The following is a 23,396-nucleotide window of genomic DNA, read 5'->3' as shown; positions in this document are numbered from 1 at the left end:
CTCAAAAAGCATCTGGTCCAAAAGCAAAGCCAAAAAGCTGCCAACGTAATTTACGAAAATCCGTACAACCTGCCACGTCATCAGCCAGCACAAAACGCGGAATTCCGTACAGTTTGCCATGTCATCCTGCCAGCGCAATTTTTTGGAAATCTGCCACGTCATTTGTTTTTGCATGTGTGCTGGTCCTGCTTTATTTTAATCCTTTACGTCACTTGGGGCCCCATCTGACGGGGTCCCCATAAGTTGGGAGGACTTCTTCTGTTACTTGTTCTTCTTAGGGTTTAGGCCCTTCGGCCAGCATTTGTAAGTTGGCTCCATTCTTTAGGCTTTGACACGTCAGCAGTTTGTTACAACAAGTACCAAGTACCCACACTACCTCAGCACCTCTCTTGGCGTTTTAAGTGATCAACTCGTTCCAAAGACAAAGAAGCAGAAGACAAAAAAGCACAGAAAACCAAGGCACGATCAATCGGTTGCCTCGGAAGGCAAAGTTTAAGGGAATGGTAAAATCCCTTAACGACTTTCTTTTTACTGCTTAGGTTATCTTGAGAACTTTCAAAACCAAACAAAATGACTACCCTTTGACAAACAATTTTACACTAGGTGTTGCACGTGTGATGCACCGATGTCACAAAGTGATGATGTGGCATCGCCCCTCTAAATCAGAAGAGGAGATGAGCTGAAACAAGACAGTCCAAATCAAAGGACCCAGTTCTCACCTCAGGTACAGCTTTCGACGGGCATAGCTTTTGGGCACTGTGTTTATAGGCTATAGCATATTGCTTTGGGGCCATCTGCCTTAATAAGTGAGGCCTTGGGAGCAGTCTTGCACATCTGCAAAGTAAATCCCTGGCAATCGCACTCTATGGATTATCAACATACATCTGTGGGGCGCCTGACTTAGGGGTAAATGCATCTAGCTAGAGAATTTCCTCTCTATCATGTCTCGTCTTCATTGCTATTTGTGCTATTTCAAGTTCAAGTGTTATCAATTTTCAAGTTTTGTTGTGTGTTTACTACGGATTCACCGCCTCGCCAGTGGCTTGCCTGGTACAATCGTATTAGAGTTTTAAGTCGATAAGGTCCGATCTGACTTTTTGCAGCATACAGGATAGATTCAAATATGGAACATGAGCGAAAGACCAAATCTGAAGAAAGAGAACCTAAACGAGAATCTAAATAAGGAAGAGGAAATTTAGGGAGAAGTTGAAAGTGAGGAAGCTGCTCATGACGAAAAAAAGCAAGCAAAGGAAGTTGTGCCCAAAGCCCAGCCTAAGGAACCTGAAGGGAAGGATGTTCCTGCATAACAATTTAAGCCTCATAGAAGCTATCATCTTACGCAACAATACTCAAAGAGTAGATGGGAGCATATAAAAGGTTTATCGGCCCACGTCATGAAGCCACGAACATAGAATGCTGGCACAAATATGTTCAAAACCATTTCGAGAAAACCAAACACATGACATTGATCATGATAATTGTACACCTCTATAGATGGCCAAAAAATCGAACCTGCACAGGAATTGCTTCTTTTCCGGTTGGCATTGGAGAGTCATTATCAGCATAAACGTTCCTGCACCATGAGCCCCATAGTACATTCTTTTAAACAAAGTAACCTCATACTTTTTCATGAGACACTCATATAGCATCCAATGCTGAATGGTCTACGTTCCACATGAACTTGTCAAATTTTCATACAACCTCTTCACGGATCACTTCTACACTAACCTTCTTCATGGATCACTTCTACACTAACCTACTCATGCACTACTTAAAACATCAGCTCAACCTGGTCACCTTCCATGGACAAAAGTTTCAGTGTACATGCACTAACCCACTGGTTTGTTGCATTAATCTACAACAGCCAACCTAGTCACCTCCATGCACAAAACTTTGAGGTGTAGAATCACCAATCAATGCACTAACCCACTAGTTCTTAGGATAAATCCATGACAGCAACAATTGCAACCATTTGTATGTATCTTCTAATAGTCAAAAGCCTTAAGTTACATTATTATCGAAGAGAGAGCAAGAAAGAGAAATACAGAGAGGGGAAAAGAGTAAAAAGCACACACAAAAACACACACACATGCTTTTTTTTTAGTAATATCTCACACACACACACACAGTCTTACGCCTACCTCCAAAGCGCATGAACAAGAGCATCTTTGGGGGCATCTGGTTTCAAAGCTTCGTCATACACCTTAACAGCTCCATAAAATATTTTTTCAAGCTCCCTCATCCATTTTGAAAAAAGCATTCGAACCTACACATCCAATATATAAATAGTTGATCCATCTGCTAAAAGACCAAGGAAACTAAAAGAGATGGAATCTGACCCCTGCTGCAACGACTCGCTTTTCCAAATCTTCGGTGAACAATACATATAAAGCTTCACCAAAATCATGGCCATCCGGTTTTTCTCCTTTTGTGCGAACTAGGCACAGCCACATGTGGAGAACCAACATGGCATATGTGGTGTGAAAGCTCCTCTCAAGACCAAAATCTGTGGTAATCATAGAATCCATAAGGTCATCACGCTTATCGAAAAAATAGAGTTGCAATCTACCAACAGTGCAGAAAGATTAAATTTAACAAAACATCTCTCCCTTAAAAGTGATTTCTCGAAAGGCGTTTAGCTTTACTTGTTGTTTCCCTAGTGTCTGTTCATTATATGCAGTGCGCTCCGCTTACGACAATACCTAAGCTCACACATTCTCTGACCAATTTGAGTCCTTGGTATCACACAATGTGCAAAATCTGGGACTACTCGACTAGCACCTTACATATTGTTCCATACATTGATATTCTAGCACGTAAAAGTATTTTTCCATAACATGTTAGCTTACTTGCATACAAGGATGGGCTTTCTACAATATTGATTATGCGAGAATAAAGAGTGCGAGCCCTCCGCATATGTACACTCTTTTTGTTGTAGTAGCCAAGGAGGCGGAGCCCGAACCGAGATAGACCAGTGAACTCCGGCTCATAGTGTCCCAACTCTGATTTTGGATCAATGCTAAGTGCCCGGGGCTTTGACAAGAAAACCAACTTTCCAGGGTGCTGCAAATGAAGGAGCTGTGAGTGCAAAAAGTAGTGGGCAGTATCACTTATAAACAAAATATATGCCTACATGTACAAATATATGGGAGTGCATGTATGTACGTCAGTATTAACGAGCATATGCACGTTATCCACAGAGAGAGAGAGAGAGAGAGAGAGAGAGAGAGAGAGAGAACTCATTGATGAGCACAAACCATTCGCCACCCTATAAACGTCAAGATAATTCTCTACTTTTAATGTACAAAACAACAACATCGGCTCTATTAAATTAGAGCGGATATCGGGTTCTTACAACATGTATCTCATGTTCTGATGAATCTCACCCAAGAAAAATCAAAGGCGAGCTATTAAAAGCAAAGCTCTGATTCAGGAGAGAAAACCAAAAGCACAAACATTTTGCAGAAAGTACAAGCAATTTCCACAATGCAGACAGCCCAAACAATTTTGTATTTCCAAAATGCAGACGGCAATGTGGCAAACCACTTATGCACAAACGATTTCCAAAATGCAGACAGCGACGAAGCAAACCATTAAGACAGCAAGGATGAAATGATCAATAGCTACCCATAAAGAGAAGAAGTGTGATCTCACGGTGGTTACTCATGCATTGATGTAAGCTGAACATGTGGAAAAGAGCAGAACGGAACCTGGGAGTCGCTCTCTGTTGAAGTTGAAGTCGCAGCTTCTTGCAAGGCAGAGCTAGAAGAATAGGGCGAGAGGCGCAGACGAAGAAGGTAGAAGCTGCTAGCGTTGCGTTGCACGACTTTCCTGCTCCATCGCGCAAGCATTCTTGTTCGTTCAATTCTTTCGTGTTATTGTGACGAGACACCTCGTTGAATACTAAATGACACCTCCCCGGAGGCGAGCGGGTATAATCCGGCCGTCCGATCGACATTTAAACTAGGTGTGAACTAAGCGTGAACTCGGAAATATGAGCACCACACCAAATTTGGTATGAACTCGATGTGAACACGGTGTGAACTAAGAAGGGTCTGCACAGCACACCAAATTTGGTATGAGCTCGGTATGAACTAGGTGTAAACTTGTCCGCGACGTCGTGATCTATAAACTTATCTCACACACCTTCCAACGAGCGCGTGTTAGCATAGTGGTTAGAGTCACTCCCGTGGGGGAGAGGGTAGTGGGTTCAAGTCCCGGATCCGAGAAAGTGGAAATCTTTTGCATTTCGTAGGCAATCCAGCGGTCACGATCAACCGATGATCGTGAGCCATTGATCCCATCTCCAAATGGAGGTGTCAATTAGTAACGGGGGGGGGGGGGGGGGGGGGGGGCACGGGCATACCACCTTGTCAGGTGGGATCGATGGTCAAGGATCTTTGAAAGATGTGGACCGTCCGTTTATTTCCAAGAATAAAAAGATCTCGATCAAGGATCTTTGAAAGATGTGGACCGTCCGTTTATTTCCAAGAATAAAAAGATCTCGATCAGTCTGCCCCCACAATTTGAACCCACCACCTCCCACACTAGAGACGTCAGCTTTCCCATTAAGCTATCACGCGCCACTTGAAAAGAGGTGAGAACATAGTATGATATGGCAAAAGTGACGGGTTGCAGATCATACGGTGTTCACTTGGATATCACTTTGGAATGGTTGGGGTCACACGGTGATCATTTGGAGATCACTTTAGAATGGTTGGGGTCACACGGTGATCACTTTGGAATAGGTTGGTTCACAGGGTGATCACATCTCAATTGGGAATCACACGGGGATCACTTGATGTTCACATTGAGTTTTCTTGGGGTTCACTTCGATTGTGATCACATGACGATCACTTGGGAATTAATTCGCCATCGGATGGTGCAAAACCAATCCCGTCGCCCCCAACTAATAGCGACCATTGATCCCACCTGACACAACTGGTGTCAAATAATCCGGGGGGGGGGGGGCTAAAGATCAAAGAAAGAGAGAGAATTTGTTTGTCGTCGTTTAATTTTCCTTGCCATAGAAATTTGGTGATGTAGTAGGATAGAGAAGCCAATACGGGGATGTTTAACTTACATAGAATGACAATATCCATAGTATGCTTTGTGCTTTATAGCACCTATTGACTTCGCTTCGTTTTTCCTCTTTTCGGACAGTTTTCACATCAAGTGCAAGCATTCACCATGGCCGACAACAACAAATATGTGTTCAAGATGTTTGCTATTGAGGAGAGATTGGATAGGGACAATTACCCTATGTGGGCTAACATGATGCAACATATCCTTGTGTCAAAGGGAGTCTGGAACATTGGGCAGGGCATTGATGTACGTCCCGGTTCTGAGGATGTAGGCGATGTTGAGGATGTTGCAGGTTTTGGTGGCAGAATTGATGTTGTCATAGTTGTTTTTCCTATGGCTGAGCAAGCTCGTTGGGATGTAAAAGATGCACGGTTCATCATTGATTGTGTTGTTTGTAAAGCACACTATTACTCCCCACATTCGTTCAACAAAATCTACAAAACAAGCTTGGGATATTCTAGTTGGTCTTTATGCAAGTCGCAATGAGGAAAAAATGCATTGATGCGTAAAGAGTTGGAGTTGAAGATTATGCATGAGGAAGATGACATGGACACTTTCCTTGTTGGTGTCAACGATATCAATGAGCAACTTATTTCTGCAAGTGAAGTCATTTCAGACAGTTTCCTTGTGTAGATTGTTCTTGATGCCTTGCCAGATTCTTACCAAACTTTTTCTAGTACTTGGAGACTCATGACCCAAGGAAATCTTGAAGTTGTCAAGCTTGATGCATTATGCACATTGCTATTGCAAGAGTCCCTTTTCAGAAAAAAATAGGACTAGACAGCGTGCAGTTGACCTGGCCTTTATTGTTGCTCAAAGAAAAGGTGGTAACAGCAATGTAGCCACTTCTCATGGTTCTTCTATGATTGGTAAATCACATATTCCTAATGCTTCTGTTGGCAGCAATTTGTATAGGATTCTCGGAGAAAACGTGATAACAGCAATATAGCCACTCCTGATGGTTCTTCTGTGAGTGGTAAATCACATGTTCCTTATGCTTCTGTTGGTAGCAATTTGTCTGGGAATTCTCATGATAAGGGCAAAAAGAAGATGCGTTGCCATTATTGTAAAGCTAATGATCACTTGATCAAGTAGTGTCCTAAATTGAAGGACAAAGAGGCTAAGAAGAAAGAGGTAGGTTCCATTACTAATGTTGGTTCCATTGCAAATGCAACTATTGTTGAGTCTTCTGTGAGAGGAGAGACTCTGATGGTGATGTTGATGCAGAATGGGCTTTTAGTGCAGAGTGTACTTATGGTCATGTTGTCCATGATACATGCATGTCTTTGCTGCAAATTCACATGTGTGGTATTTTGACAGTGGTGCTACAAAGCACATTACCTCACATCGTGATTTGTTCACCTCTCTCGAGTTTATCCCTCATGGGAATTCAATCACTTGTGCCAACAATGACTCTTATCCGGTTCAGGGAATTGGAAAGATTGTGCTTGCTGTTGCAAATGGTAGCTCTTTCACACTTGTTGATGCATTGTATGTACATGGAATCAAGAAGAATCTTTTGTCTGTATCTGCACTTGCTAGACTTGGACTTGTAGTCAAATTTTTGGATGACAGATATACAATTTGTCAGTTTCGATGATGAAATTGTTGCATCTGGCATTTTATGCTAAGGGACAACTTTCAAGCACAGTGGCCTCTACACCATGCTTGTGCAGCCTCACCGAGCTATCTTCCTTATGCACAATGGGGGTGCACAATCCTTCTAGAGTATATGAAAGTAAGGGTGAGGGAAACACTCTTATGCTATGGGAATTTTGAAATGGTGCCTATTTAAAACCTCACTTGACTAATACTGTTAATAGCCATTTTTCGGCAATCTGAAATTTCCATAGTCAGCTACCTCACCTTATCAAAATCACTCAAACACTATGGTTATCCTCATCTTTTCACTATACATAGGCGTGTGTGAGTTAGGGGACTTTCCCCATATCTCCTTAAAAACCCTTAATTAGCTAGCCATTGTGATGGGTAAGCCAAAAAAATAAAACAAATATATATATGTATGTATGTACATATGTATTATGGTCCATTTGTGTGTAAATATTTCATTGTATATAGGGCCTAAATAGATGGATTTTTATGTTTTTGGTATTTTTATTAGACCTATGTATGTCTTCTTTCACCCTCTTGCACCATAACTATATTTGTATTACCAATGTGTACATTCTCTAATCTCATAAATATTTTTTTTTATACAAATCACCCCTATATTTCCACCCTCACCCTTGTGAAAACAAAAAATCAATTTCTACTCCTTTGGTCACTTTTATCTTATAATTTTTATTTACTTGCATACTTTTTCCTCTTTCACCCAAAATAATACAAAAGAGGGACCATATCATATGAATTTCAATATCTTTTTTCATATCCATAATTCTTACATATCTTATTTTATTTTTTTACGCTCATAATTCAAACACCATGTGCTCATTAAGCTAAAATCCATGAATAGTCCATACACTAGTCCCACCATGTATATATTTCTTATTCATCAATGATCTTCCTCCATGCATGTGTAAAGATAACTGGGATGCTTTGTATCATGATATGACTCATGGAGGGGCCCACTCTCGAATGCATTGTGCAAATTCAACAAAGGAGGGGGCCACTAGAAGACACATTAAAAACAGGCTTTTTGGGGAGATTTTTGAGGTCCACCTCCACTTCGAATTTGAGGATGTATCCAACATACAAAATTTAGCTCACAAGCTGAATAATCACCTTAAATTTTTTCATAATTTTTGGAGTTGTCACCGAGGAGATATGATATTTTTGGTGGGCCCGAGTCTACTTACTTTTCTCACAAGTAATCCATAGTCTTCTCTCACCTCTTTTCCTACTTCCACACACACACACACACTTATTTCTCACTCAAACCTGCAACTTCCATGGTTTTTTCTCGCCCTCTTCACCATTAGCCTCCGCTCTCACACCCATAGCTCTCTTTTGAAGCTCTACCTACATCCACCATCTCCATATCTCTCTCTATTACTCCCATATTACAATTTTATTCTATCCTTTCAAGAATGCATAAAAAATCAGCAAGCTAACCATACTCAATCTCTACAAAATGGGTTTTTTTATCAACAAAACCCTCATTCTCTTTGTGGTGATTCAACTATGGCGGCGGCGTGAAAAGAAGAAGAAGAAGAACGGCGGTCACTTTCAACAATCTATGCATGGGTGAGTCCAAGATTCCTAAAGGATTCACCATCTCAAGGGTACACCCATCTCATTCACCCCACTTTTCTCATCCTTCAAGCCATTTTACCCGTAAATATATTACTAACTTTTTTTAATGATTGCAAACACTAACTACTAACCTACTAACACAAACACCCATTAACCCAACTTTGAAAAGCACCTTCCCTCAATACATGTACATATAATAAAACTCTCTCTCTCTCTCTCTCTTAAAACTTTAATTTCATCTTATTAACCATCAATAATGTGCTCTCTTGAGCCCACATCCATGACTCAAGCAGACAAAGAAGGCCTGCAATGTTTTGATATTCAAAAGAAATCATAATCTTGATTTGATTAGCTTGTAAATAAAGTTATCAATAACCTTAATGAGGGGTCTCTAACCTATAAATAGACCCCTCTCCTTCTTGTAAATCATCTTCAAGCTTTCACATAGCACCCAACACTATAGGCGGAAGGAGAGACTTAGGTGTAGCAACCACTTTGTGAGTCTCGCACTTGGTGTGAGAGAAGCTTCGAAGCTACACATTGCAAGTGAGAGAGTGTGAGTTCCCTATCTAAAACCACTATTGTATATGCTCTTCCATTTTCAACAACACCAAAATCCAAGATCTTAAGAAATTAACACTCCGTAAGATGGAATGGAGTGGAAAACCATTGCAATCACACACAAAGCCAACAAAGCTACCCACACAAGCACATGAACAATCCTACTGCAACACTACACAAGCGGTAATCTAGTGTTGCATAGGGTATAACAAAGGCAAGCTACCAAGGAGAGGGGTTGAGTCCCTCTTGAGCAAGTTGGGGGGCTCTTTATATAGCCTCTCCCACTTGATTACATTTAGGGTTGATTACAGTTAAGGGCCAAAACGGGGGGGCATATTGAGATGCCTATGGGACCGCCGCCTTGACCTCCTTGATGCTTCACCTTGGCACTTGAAATGGTGATCTTTCACCACTTACTTGCACGGATTTATCTTCAACCTTGAGGATTCTAGAAGATATTGAACATTTATCTCACCTTTTGTGGTAGAGAGGAGAGATGAATGGGCCATGCTAGAGAGGTAGATGCATGGGTGTGAGGAAGAGTGAGACTTGGGTGGTAAGAGGTGAAGAGATGGTGGATTTTTTGTGTTTTTGTGTCTGATTGTAATGGGATAATGTAGAGCATGTAATGGGTTGTGGGGATGTACAATGATCTCATGTTATTATGTGATTTTGGGCATAGATAGTGTATGGTTTATTAGTGCACTCACTCACAAGCAAGGGAAGAGGAAGAGGTGCAGCCATGGAAGCTTGAGAGGGCTGCTTAGGAGTGGGAAATGAGAGAAATGTTGGAATTAGGATTGCAGGAAAACACGCACAGCTTGGAGAAGACAAAGGAAGCTCACACACAACAGAGAGTATATTACTTAGTGTATAATGGAAAGATAGATAGCCCTAGAGTGATTGGAGTATATACAATGCACGGGGGGGAAAACCTCCTAAAGAGGGAAAAAATGCTCCGGTGGTCCTAGGGTGTTCACACACATCACTACCACATGTATATGGTAACTAATCCCCCCTAGAGTGATGCGGTGAACGAGAGCTTGCACATGAGTAACGGAAGCGCCATGCTTTGAGGACATGATCAGTCCACAAAGGGGAGTAAGCCCAAAGCTTTGCAGAAAGCTTCGAGCTTCTCACGAGACAATGCCTTTGTGAAAAGATCTGCAAGGGTGTCCTGTGTTGGCATATAAGCCAAGCTGATCTCACCTGCTGAGAGCCTCTCCTTGACATAGTGGTAATGAACCTCAATGTGCTTTGTGTGAGCATGAAAAATTGGGTTCCTTGCAACTGCCAATGCGCTCTAACTGTCAGTGAAGATAGTGTTGGCAGTGTCCTGTCCAACACCCAAATCAGCCATAAGGCGTCTGAGCCATACACACTCAACCGTAGCTATGAAGACTGCCCTGTACTCAGCCTCGCAACTAGAAGTGGCCACAGTAGGTTGCTTCTTGCTCAACCATGATATACATGAACTGCCAAGCATGAAACAAAAACCACTTGTGGACACTCACGTGTCAAAACAACCAGCCCAATTAGAGTCCAAAAAAGCATGTAAGTCCAGCGGCAATGATCCCCCCTTGGGATAAAACAAGCCAAGATTAAAGTGCCACTAAGATAGCGAAAAATCCTCTTGACAGCCTACCAATGCTTAGACTCTGGGCTATGCATAAAACTGCTGACCTATGAGACTGCAAACTGAGAGAAGAAGAGACGAAGGGAGAGGGAGAGAGAGAGAGGGAGAGAGGAAGAGAGAGATAGATATAGAGTGAGAATAGAGAGAGAGAGAGAAGGAGAGGGAGAGAGGAAGGGAAAGAGAGAGAGAGAGAGCAATGATTGTAAGTGAAACCGAGAGTGCAGAGGCTTCTGTAGAGTGCTTTGAAAAAAATCTTTTTTACGTCCCTAAGATGGAGTTCAAAAATGACTTTCTACGCTCTTCTCTCTACCTTCTTTATCTTTCTCTCACTCTTTCTGTCTATCCTTCTCTTTCTCTCTATGGATGAAGCATTAGGTCGAAGAAGCAGCTGCTCTAAAGAGATGTTGCGCAAGAAGCACAATAAAGAAGCTCTTCTTCAAAGCACCCTACAGAGGAAGAAGCATTGTCGCATTGCGCACAACACAAAATGTTGGCTACTGTTACCATATACATGTGGTAGTGATGTGTGTGAACACACTAGGACCGCCAGGGCATTTTTTCCCTCTTTAGGAGGTTTTTTCCCCCGTGCATTGTATATACTCCCATCACTCTAGGGCTATCTATCTTTCCATTGCACACTAAGTAACACTCTCTCTATTGTGTGCCTTGAGCTTCCTTTGTCTTCTCCAAGCTATGTGCGTTTCTCTGCAACCCTGATTCCAACAATTGGTATCAGAGCAGGTTGGGTCCTCTCGGGCTTAGTCGTCATCTGCTCCAACACATGCCTGCTCACTTTCTCCGAGTACAGTGAGGTTGAGCAAGCGTTCGCAGGTCGACAAATATTTTCGGCAAGCTCGTAGAGCTTGGTCTGCTCAGATTTTTTATTCGGGCTCATTTCGGCCTCCGTTTCCACTACAGGCAATACTGCACAGGCTATTTCGTCATTTTGTGCAAAATTTTTGTCAGTGCCATTTTCTGCATAGCAGGTGCCTTATAGTCTTCTACGGTTTGTGCTATATAGCACGTGTTGTTCCCGCTCCGTTTCTCCTATTTTTGGGCAGTTTTCACATCAGGTGCAGCATTTACCATGGCTGACAACAACAACACAGATGTGTACAAGATGTTTGATGTCGAGGACAGGTTGGATGGGGACAACTACCCTATGTGGGCTTATATGATGCAACATGTTCTTGTGTCAAAGGGTGTCTGGAACATTGTGCAGGGCATTGATGTACGTCCTGTTCTGAGGATGTAGGCAATGTTGAGGATGTTTCAGGTCTTGCTGCAAGGATTGCTGATGTTAGAGTTGTTTTGCCTACGGCAGAACAAGTTCGTTGGGATGTTAAGGATACGCAAACTCATGCATTGATTGCGTTGTCTGTGAAGCGCACCATTGTTCCTCACATCCGTTCAACAAAATGTGCAAAACAGGCTTGGGATATTTTGGCTGGTCTTTATGCAAGTCGCAATGAGGCTAAAATTGCTTTGTTGCGTAAAGAGCTAGAGTCAAATATTATGCATGAGGAAGATGATATGGACACTTTCCTTAATGGTGTCAAGGATATCAATGAGCAGTAGGTGAAGTCATTTCAGACAGTTCCCTTGTGCAGACTGTTCTTGATGCCTTACCAGACTTTTGCTAGTACTTGGAGACTTATGACCCAAGGAAATCCTGAAGTTGTCAAGTTTGATGCATTATGCACATTGCTGTTGCAAGAGTCACTTTCCAAAAAAAACAGGACTAGACAACGTGCAGTCGAACATGCTTTTATTGCTTCTCAAAGAAAGGGTGGTAACAGCAATGCAGCCACTTCTTATAGTTCTGCTGCGAGTGGCAAAAATTATGTTCCTAATGCTTCTGCTGGCAGAAATTCATCTGGAAATTCTGGTGATAAGGGCAAAAAGAAGATGCGTTGCCATTATTGTAAAGCTAATGATCACTTGATCAAGTCATGTCCTAAGTTGAAGGCCAAAGAGGCTAAGAAGAAAGAGGGTGGTTCCACTGCAAATGCTGGTTCCACTACAAATGCAGCCATTGTTGAGTCTTTTGTGAAAGGAGACTGTAATGCTGATGTTGATGCAGAATGGGCTTTTAGCGCAGAGTGCACTTACAATCCTGCTGTCCATGATGCACGCTTGTCAGTTGCTGTAGATTCACATGTGTGGTATTTCGACAGTGGTTCTACAAAGCACATTACCCCACATCGTGAATTGTTTACCTCTCTCGAGTCTATCCCTCATGGGAATTCAGTCACTTGTGCCAACAATGCCTCTTCTCCGGTTCAGGGAGTTGGAAATATTGTGCTTACTGCTGCAAATGGCAGTTCCTTCACACTTGTTGATGCACTTTATGTACATGGGATCAAGAAGAATCTCTTGTTTGTATCCGCACTTGCTAGACTTGGAATTGTAGTCAAATTTGTGGATGACAGATGTACAGTTCACGATCTTAGTTTTGGTGATGAAATTGTTGCATCTGGCCTTTTGTTCCATGGGCTGTATAAGCTCACTTTGTATGACAAGTGTGGGCAAAATTTTGCAAATGCTGTTGCAGATTCAAGGGCTATTTCAGATGCAAAACTTTGGCATGCATGTTTTGGTCATCTCAATTTTGCCAGTTTGCTGCGTTTGCAAAAATCTGATATGGTTGCTTCTTTGCCACCTCTTGAAGCACCCGTCAAACATGTTTGTGAAGGCTGTATTTTGGGTAAGATGCAACGTTCTAAGTTTCCAAAGGATGGTTCAATTCGGGCCACATGCAGGTTGCAGCTTGTGCATAGTGATGTTTGTGGGCCCATGCAAACTCCGTCCTTGGGCAATTACCTTTACTTTGTGACTTTCATTGATGATTACTCTAGGCATGCATGGGTATTTCCGCTTAAAGCGAAGTCCAAAGTTTTTATGTGCTTCAAACAATTTCTGGTTATGGCTGAAAATCTCTCGAAATGTACTATGGAAACCCTCCGTTCCGATCGAGGGGGGGAGTATATGTCTCATAAATTCAATGCATTTCTGGCTAGTCGTGGGATAAAATACCAATGTATAGTGCCTTATACACCTCAACAAAATGGTGTTGCTGAGAGGAAAAACAGGTCACTGACGGAAATGGCACAATGTATGGTCAAAAGTCAAGCTTTACCGCATTCTTTTTAGCTTGAGGCCATCATGTGTGCCACTTATGTACTTAACAGGTGTCCTACGAAAGCTTTGCAGTGTATTACTCCATATGAAGCATGGCATGATAGAAAGCCTTCTATTGAGCACATGCGTGTTTTTGGTTGTTTGGCATATGCTTTGGTGCCACAAACACAGCGCAGAAAATTGGATGATAAGGCTGTCAAATGTATTTTTGTTGGTTATAGTGCTGAAAGCAAAGGTTATAGGTTATATCATCTGCAAAAAAAGCGTATTCTGGTTTCACGGGATGTAGTGTTTGTAAAAGAGTCTGTTCAACCCTTGTTGTCATGTACTAGAGACAGTAATGTAAGCTCACAGGACATTTATGACACTTTGTTGCCTGTTTTCAGTGGTGGAAATACGAATGTAAGTTCCAATGAGAAAAATGTACAGCCTATGGGGGTTTCTGAAAATGTTACAGATTAGCCTATTACTGATGCAGATGGACATGATGTACTTGGTGAGGAAAGGGCTGAAAATGAGCACGCTAGAGGTATGCCAAAATGGTTGGTGCACACTTTGCGTGACAGTAAATTGGATGCACCTTTGTCTAGTCGTATTCGTTCAGGCTCTCGCCGTGCATCTTATGCATCAGATTAATATGCTTTGGCTGTGTCTAACTTACATGATGTTGAGAAGCCTCTATCTTTTGATGAAGCACAAAATTCAGAAAATTGGATGGCTGCCATGCAATCAGAATATGATGCACTTATAGAAAATGACACATGGAATTTATGTGATTTGCCTCCTGGCAAAAAGGCCATTGGTACGAAGTGGGTTTACAAGTTGAAACGCAAGCCGGATTGTGAGATCGATCGCCATAAGGCTCAACTTGTTGCAAAGGGTTATGCACAGCAAAAAGGCATAGATTATGAAGAGACCTTTGCTCCCACTTGTCATATGACTAGTGTCGTTTTCTCTGTGCATTGGCAACTCATTTTGGCTGGGATGTACATCAATCAGACATTGTTACTGCTTTCTTGAAAGGTGACATATTTGAGGAAGTTTATGTAACATAGCCTCGCGGTTTTGTCATAAAAGGACAAGAGGACAAAGTGTGCAGATGTAAGAAGGCTTTGTATGGGTTGAAGCAGTCTCCTCGTGCTTGGTATGAGAAAGCTGACACTCATTTGGTCAAACGAGGCTTTCGTAACAGTCCAACAGAAAGCACATTGTATGTAAAGCGTGAGGGTTATGTACTTCTCATTGTGGTTCTTTATGTCGATGATTTGCTGATCAATGGACCAAATGAGAGACATATTGCTGAATTTAAGGCTGATTTGAATGCTACTTTCAAGATGAAAGATTTGGGGTTGTTGCATCATTACTTGGGTATACAGTTTAAGCAGTGTGATGGTGGTATTGCCTTGTGTCAGAAAAGTTACATAGAGACATTGCTATGTAAGTTTGGACTTGAGGATTGCAAACCTATTGCCACTCGCATGGAAACAGGTTTGAAGTTGAGTCTACATGATGCTGGTGATTTTAGTGATGTCACTCTCTACCAAACCGATGTTGGCTGTCTCATTTATGTATGCAACACGAGGCCATATATTCAGTTTGCAGTCTCACACGTTACCAGATTTATGCATAGCCCAGAGTCTAAGCATTGGCAGACTGTCAAGAGGATTTTCCGCTACCTTAGTGGCACTTTACATCTTGGCTTGTTTTATCCCAAGGGGGGATCATTGCTGCCAGACTTACATGCTTTTTTGAACTCAGATTGGGCTGGTTGTTTTGACACGCGAGTGTCCACAAGTGGTTTTTGTTTCATGCTTGGCAGTTCGTGTATATCATGGTTGAGAGCAAGAAGCAACCTATTGTGGCCACTTCGAGTTGTGAGGCTGAGTACAGGGCAGTCTTCACAGCTACGGTTGAGCGTGTATGGCTCAAACGCCTTATGGCTGATTTGGGTGTTGGACAGGACACTGCCAACACTATCTACACTGACAGTCATAGCGCATTGGCACTTGCGAGGAACCCAGTTTCTCATGCTCGCACAAAGCACATTGAGGTGCATTACCACTATGTCAGGGAGAGACTCTCAGCCGGAGAGATTAGCTTGGCTTATGTGCCAACACAGGACAACCTTGCAGATCTTTTCACAAAGGCATTGTCTCGTGAGAAGCTTGAAGCTTTTCGCAAAGCTTTGGGCTTACTCCCCTTTGTGGACTGATCATGTCCTCAGGGCATGGCACTTCCCTTTACTCATGTGCCAGCTCTCGTTCACCGCATCACTCCAGTGGGGATTTGTTACCATATACATGTGGTAGTGATGTGTGTGAACACACTAGGACCACCGGGGCATTTTTTCCCTCTTTAGGAGGTTTTTTCCCCCGTGCATGTTTATACGCCCATGACTCTAGGGCTATCTATCTTTCCATTGCACACTAAGTAACACTCTCTCTATTGTGTGCCTTGAGCTTCCTTTGTCTTCTCCAAGCTGTGTGCGTTTCTCTGCAACCCTAATTCCAACAGCTACATTTACAACACTAGCTCTTTACCTAGGCGATGGCTACATTAACATAATTGTATATACTTATAGTATACTTAATTGTAGAGAGTATGTAATTGTATATACTTAAATTATAGGGGGGTCGATATGTATATTTTTTTTTATGCATGTGTTAAGGCATTGAGTACGGGAGCATAGCACCCAAAGTTTGGACTCTTCCTCTTGGATAAAGTCCCTTTTTAATCATGGCGTTGCGGTCATTGATCCACCCATGCATGGATTACCACAACGTACCTTTGGTTTTACCATGGTTGACATTGTGATGATATCTAAAGAGGAACCACTTGACCTTTGGCACCACTAGCCCCTACTTAGGTCTACTAGTATGTATATGTATCTACGTGCTCATGTGCATATATACTTGTGTACTCATACATATATATATATATATATATATATATATATATATATATATATACATACATATATATATATATATATACATATATATATGTATATATATATATATATGTATGTATGTATATATATATATATATACATATATATATGTATATATATATATATATATGTATGTATATATATATATATATATATATATATATATATATATATATATATATGTATGAGTGAGTGGGGGGGAAAGCTAAATCTCATATTGCTCTCTGTAATGTAGATGTCAGATGAGAGATCACCTGGTGGGGAGCAACCATTTGGCTCTTCTTTGGTTGGTTCACATTCCAGGTGAGATCACACCCGGGTGGACATCGCCTCCAATGGACCCGAGTCTTGAGGCGGTGAGACCAAGCAAAGAAATCAAGATTATTTGTGGCTATTAACCCTAAACCATGAGTGTTCACTACAAGAGGTTCTTCAAAGTAGCAACGGTAGCAGTGCGATGCTCGAATGTGAAAATTCACGGCGTTGCTATATGCATCGCTATGCAACAAATACTATAGCGATGCTCATAGTGATGCATATAACAACACCGACCCTGTAAAAAAATAATCCGCGAGCACCAAAAACTCAGATCTATAGATTTGAGTTTTGGCGCTCTTGCGAAACAAGTATACCCACGTCCCTCTCTCTCTCTCCCTCTCTCTCTCTCTCTCTCACACACACACACACACACACACACACTTGGTCACAACATCTGACCATGATAGCATCTAGAGGGGTTTTGATTGTGCTTTGAATCATTTTATATGGCTAAAAACTAGGACATCCAACTATTTGCATTCAATTTAAATTTGAGTTGTTGCCTTATGGGAGTTTATCTTATGCTTTACTATACACCCCCATAATGAGTATTGCTAACTTTTGCTATGCAGAACACAATGGCTAAGTGAAGCTATCCACTATGCTGTCTTGGTTAGCATGGTACCTCTAATAACCTAACTCAGTGGGAGTAGTCCCTTGTGGACTTAACCCTTAGAAAGAAAAACAAATGAGAACAATCCCTTGAGATTCTAACCTTAAAGGGTAAATATTAAACCCTTCCCTGTATGGCGCCTCCTGGCTCAAACCAATACGAGGAATTCTATGCACTATCTGTCGCCACCAATCCCCTTCCCTTTTTGATGATGTCGGCGGCCCGGCAAGGCTTGTAGCTCAACCTTGTCATAATATATCCTCCTCTTTAGGGCCCGCTCACGATCCCGATGTGGATTGCACGCAGTGGATGGCTTGCAGAGTGTGGCCATACTTGGCATGCTGTTTGGGTGATGACTGTTGACATACTTCTTTGCTGACACATACACATCCACTACCCCTATATTAAGGTGAGGGGATCTTCCCTTCACTTAGACTTGGGTATGTACTTTGCCTATTAGCGTACAAGAAAAGCAGCTATGCTTTAGGTTTTGGGCATTGGGATTTTGATATATCCTGTCCCATGCAACATTATTAACAACTTGATATGGGCAACTTGGTTGTACTGGTTAAAAGAAAGGGGTAATGAGATAGCAAGATGACATTAGAATTATACTTGGCTTTCCCCTAGCACTTTGGAGATTATTTTGGGATTACTTCTGCTCACAGGTTCTATATTTTCCTCAAAATCTCAGGTTTTAGATAATCTCTTGCTTTGTTGGATGATTATGACAGGTTTTTCTTACTTTAGAATATTGAAAGAGAATGGTTTTGCTGGTCTCTAGTCCTGCTCACTTTACTTGAAAATTTATTAAATCTAATCTATGCTATCTCTATAGTAGTTCCTTATCATAAAAACTTATGGAAAATTGATTTTTTTACATAACATACTACCTGAGGTGGGTATGTTATTGTAACATAGGGAAGCCTGGTGGCCTTGACTTGCTAACTTGATTTTGATATCTGTGCTTCATTATGCAGATGTCTTATGCTAGCTGTCTAGATAGGAAATATGGTCTACAACACATTCTTGTATAATGTTGCAACACAGTAAGCAGTAGTGGCCTTACTATATAGACTTAGCTAACCCATATGATGGATTACACCTGTTTTAAACAGTAAGGAACATTACTCCTCAGAAGTGCCATATTTTCCATCGCCCACCACACGGTGGTTTTAACTTCATTAGGCGTACTGTACAGCTGATTCTGCCCCCCCCCCCCCCCAAAAAAAAAATAATAAATAAATAAGTAAAAAATCCCAGATTTTCGCTTAAGGGCCATTATCTGTTGGGGTATAAAGCCCAATGTGGTCGCCTAGGTAAGTGGGCGGGCCGCAAGGTATGTACACATATTCTTTTGTAAAACCTAATAAGAACTCACTATGCTCTACACATTACAGTAGAGCGAGTTCACCATATCATCGTGCTCTTCTTCTCGCACTCTCTCTCGCGTCGCACTTCCGCTCGTACTCCTTCAACTGGTATCAAAGCTCAGATCGAGGCTCGGGGCAGCACTACAGGAGGCTAGAGTCACCAACTCAGATTGGAGTGAAATTCGACAGGCGAAGACACGGCCCCAAATCTCGTGGGCGGACCGAAAGGCCTCGGTGTTGTCAGAATTTCATTCTGAGGTCATCTCGTTCACCGTTCGGCTTCGACAAAGGTCTGCGCGGGCCATTTTTGACTACGTGGTCTCGACGGGTGCAGATTCGACTCTGCAAATTTGGGGTTTTCGGCCTACGACTGCAGGTGCTGAGGATATCGACACTCCTAGAGTGTTGATTTGTGGCTGTCTACACATCGAAGGACGGCTCACAGTTCTTGGAGGCGTGTCACATACGACACGGGTGCATCTACACACAGACTGTAGGCGACATCCACTAGTTCATCAGGTAGCTTGTGTTTGCTGCTTGATATTCGAGATTTCATCCTGACATTGCAGGTACTTCCACATGGGATGTATTGTCAGAGATGATGTATGTCTGTTGAGGGTTTGCTGGCTGTGAGTCACGCAGCAAACAACCGCCGCAGCAGTTACAACATACAGTGGGAAATTTGTGGATGTATGACTTTGTGGGAAGTCTATGTACTGTCAAATTTAATGCAGCCTTTGTTGAGGGTGGAGTGAGGTTTTATTGAGCTGGGAGATTCTCGAATGTTGAGATCCTTTCGGTGATACAGGTCTTGGAGCGATCCCTCGAGCACCCTTAGATAGGCAGCTAGGATGTATTGACTGTGAGTTAGACAATTGGGATTGCATCTTTGCTTTACTGCCGTTGAGGCATTGTCACAGTCTATGCTTACAGGACAGTGACAAGACAGTGAGAGATAGTACAGGTGCAGGACAGGTTTACCCGTAGCTTATAGTGTCAGAGAGACAGTGTTTTTTGAGCTGTTTTTTGGTCTGTTTTTTGAGTACACCAGAGCAATTTTACAAAGGAGACTCTGCCGAAATTTATGCAGAATCTGAAGCTTTCTTGGTTCATTTGACAGGTTGATATTGGTTCAGAGGTCAGTTTACAGGGGAAACTCTGCCGAATTTTTCCCAGGAAAGTAAACTACTGTGAAGCGTAGCTATGGCTGGATCACACGACACTGCTCTTTACAATATCAAGAAGCTGGATGGAACCAATTTCCCATTGTGGAAGCAGCAGATTTGGCACGTGTTGGTACAAAAGAAGCAGATAAAACCTATAAAGCTCAAGGGGATAAAACCAGAAGATATGGATGAAGATGAATGGAGCGAAATGGATGAATTGGCACTTTCTACCATTATGCTGACTTTGGCAGAAAGCGTTTACTTCAATGTAGTAGACGAGATGTCGGCTTATCAAGCATGGTTAAAGCTGAGTGATCTTTATGAGAAGCAGAGTGCAGCTTCACACGTATACTGGCTTAAGAAGCTTGTTGACTTGAAGATGAAAGAAGGGACACCTATGTCCAATCATCTGAATGAATTCAACACAATCTATAGTCAGTTGTCAGCTCAAGGTGTCAAGTTTGATGAACCTGTTAGAGCTATGTTCCTGTTGATCACATTGTCGGAAAGTTGGGACACTTTTCGCACAGCTTTAAATAATTCTACACCTCCAGATGGTTTGAACATAGCAAGTGTAGAAGGAAGTCTGCTTACTGAAGAAACCAATAGAAAGACAATGGACAAAGGCAAAGGAACAGCCTTAGTTGTCAGGGGAAGGACCAAAGAAAAGTACAAAGGTGGAAAGAGGAATCAGTCTCGTAGCAAGTCCCGCAGTGCTAAAGGCAAGAGTGACATAGAATGCTACCATTGTGGCAAGAAGGGTCACATGAAAAGAGACTGCAGAGAATGGAAAGCAGAAAAAGGCAAAGAGAAAGCTGAAGACCATGGTGAGAAGAACAAGTCCTTAGTGAAGATTCAAGAAATAAATGTGACAAACACTGTTGCAGAGGATGATAGTCTAGTGTCAGGAGACATCTACTTCTTGAAGAATACAATGGACTCAGCTCTTCTTACAGCATCTGATGGAAATGCACTGAGTGACTGGATTATAGACTCAGGGGCATCACTTCATGTGTCTCCAAACAAGGAGTGGTTTACCTGTTATGTGACCACTAAAGATCATGTTCGGCTAGGCAATGGGCAGACATGTGAGATCTTAGGTGTTGGAGATGTTCAATTGAAGTTTCAGAATGGCTCTTCTTTCACGTTGAAGAATGTGAGACATGTTCCCGCAATTACAAAGAGCTTGATCAGCACAGGTTTACTTGATGATGCTGGCTACGTCACCATTTTTGGACAGAACATGTGGAAGATATCCAAGGGTTCTATGACAGTAGCACATGGAGTAAAGTCTGGATGACTTTACATGATTTATGTATCAAATGTCTCTAAAAATGTAATCAATGTAACCGAGCAGCCGAACGTTTCTTTGTGGCATAGCCGGTTAGGACATATGTCCAAGAAGGGAATGGAAATCTTGTCTCGTTCTGGTTATTTGCCTGGCTTTTCATTTAATGATTTTGAATTCTGTGAACATTGTCTGTATGGTAAGCAAACACAGCAGCCACATAAGCATAGAAGCAGTAGAAGAGATACACAGTTGGCACTTGTTCATAGTGATTTGTGTGGACCTATGCCTAACCTATCTCTAGGGGGAGCTTCTTACTTTATGACATTTATAGATGATTACTCGAGGAAAGTATGGGTTTACTTTCTCAAGCACAAGGATGAAGCGTTTAGTGTTTTCAAAACGTTTGTGACACTTGTGGAGAATCAGAGTGGCAAGAAGCTTAAATGCTTACGCACTGACAATGGTGGAGAGTATGTTTCAAAGGCCTTTTAGGACTTTTGTGAGTCAAAAGGTATAAAACGTGAACTTACTGCTCCTTACAATCCTCCTCAAAATGGTGTTGCTGAGAGGATGAATAGGACCATACAAGAGAAGGTCAGAAGTATGTTGTCTAATGCACAACTGCCAAATGGGTTTTGGGCTAAAGCTGTATCAACAGCTGTTCATCTTGTAAATAGATCTCCTAGCAAGGTTTTGCAGAAGGATTCAGTGCCAGAGATGGTATGGTCAGGCAAAATGCCCTCATACAAGCATCGCAGAGTCTTTGGTTGTGAGGCATATACTCACGTTCCAAAGGAATTTAGGAACAAACTTGAGCCAAAGAGTAAAAAGTGCATCTTTCTAGGCTATGGTAATTTTGGTGAGATGGGGTATAGACTTTGGGATCCCGAATCCAGAAAGGTTGTCCGCAGCAATGATGTTCACTTTAATGAATCCAAATATCATTCTAAACCAGAGAGGGTTAAGGATATTAGAAGAGTTGTCTTCTAAGAAGATGGACCTGCACGTGCAAGACAAAATGTCAGGGCTCAAGAGGAACAAGGACTGGATAGAGTGGAACCACAGGTTGTGGCTGAGCCTGAGCCACCTATTGTGCGTAGATCTGGATGTGTCACGCGACCTCCTGATAGGTTTGTTCCATCTATGAACTATGTCATGTTGACTGATTGCGCTGAGCCTTCATGTTACAAGGAAGCAATGCAAATGAAGGACTCCGGGAATTGGCAATTGGCCATGCAGTCAGAGATGACAGCTCTGCATAAAAACCAGACATGGAAGCTAGTTAAATTACCACTGGGCAAAAAGGCTCTACCCTGTAAATGGGTTTACAGGTATAAGATCACCGCTCATGATAGTCAGCCAAAGTACAAAGCAAGGCTTGTTGCCAAGGGCTTTAAGCAAGAATAAGGCATTGACTTTGATGAAGTCTTCTCTCCGGTGGTCAAAATGACTACATTGAGATGCTTTCTTGCATTGGTTGCCATATTAGATTTGGTGTTGCACCAAATGGATGTCAAGACAGCGTTCTTGCATGGTGATTTAGATGTGGAAATTTACATGCAGCAGCCAGAATGGTTTGTTGAGAAAGGCAAGGAAGATTGGGTATGCCAGTTGTTAAAGAGTCTTTATGGCTTAAAACAATCACCGAGGGCATGGTACCATAAATTCCACAAGTTTATGCTTTCTCAAGGCTACAAACGTAGTGAGTTCGATCACTGTCTATATACAAAGAAGGCTAAGGATGGTAGTTGGTTGATCCATATTTTGTATGTGGATGACATGTTGATTGCTGGCAAGCACTTGGAAGAAATTTCAGCTTTGAAGTCAAAGATGGCAAAATTGTTTGATATGAAAGACATGGGTGAGGCAAGTCATATACTTGGTATGCGCATTGAGAGAGACAGATCAAAGAAGTTGATTTGGTTATCTCAAACAGAGTATATTGACAAGGTTTTGCAACGTTTCAATATGGAGAAGGGAAATGCATTGAGTGTTCCATTGCCACCATATGTGAAACTTAGCAAACAAGATTGTCCTGTTTCTGAGGAA

General features: G+C 42.0%; 1 protein-coding gene across 1 annotated transcript in view; it reads right to left on the bottom strand.

The window, feature by feature from the left end:
• Nucleotides 1-3,887, bottom strand: part of LOC147459198 (ubiquinol-cytochrome C chaperone family protein) — a 43,369-nt gene extending 39,482 nt beyond the window's left edge. The window contains exons 1-5 of the mRNA XM_086510510.1: nt 3,711-3,887; nt 2,850-3,063; nt 2,340-2,506; nt 2,142-2,266; nt 1,513-1,573 (exon numbers count right to left, since the gene is read on the bottom strand). Coding sequence (XP_086366636.1) covers nt 1,513-1,573; nt 2,142-2,266; nt 2,340-2,506; nt 2,850-3,063; nt 3,711-3,851 — 708 coding nt within the window. The 5' untranslated portion in view covers nt 3,852-3,887. The remainder of the gene's footprint in view (nt 1-1,512; nt 1,574-2,141; nt 2,267-2,339; nt 2,507-2,849; nt 3,064-3,710) is intronic.
• Nucleotides 3,888-23,396: the final 19,509 nt, after the last annotated feature.

The sequence above is a fragment of the Adiantum capillus-veneris genome, chromosome 4 (assembly GCF_014529385.1).
Source record: "Adiantum capillus-veneris isolate H3 chromosome 4, ASM1452938v2, whole genome shotgun sequence".
Taxonomy (NCBI): Eukaryota; Viridiplantae; Streptophyta; class Polypodiopsida; order Polypodiales; family Pteridaceae; genus Adiantum; species Adiantum capillus-veneris.
The sequence above is the reverse complement of the archived record's forward strand: the minus strand, read 5'-3'. Positions and strand labels throughout refer to the sequence as shown.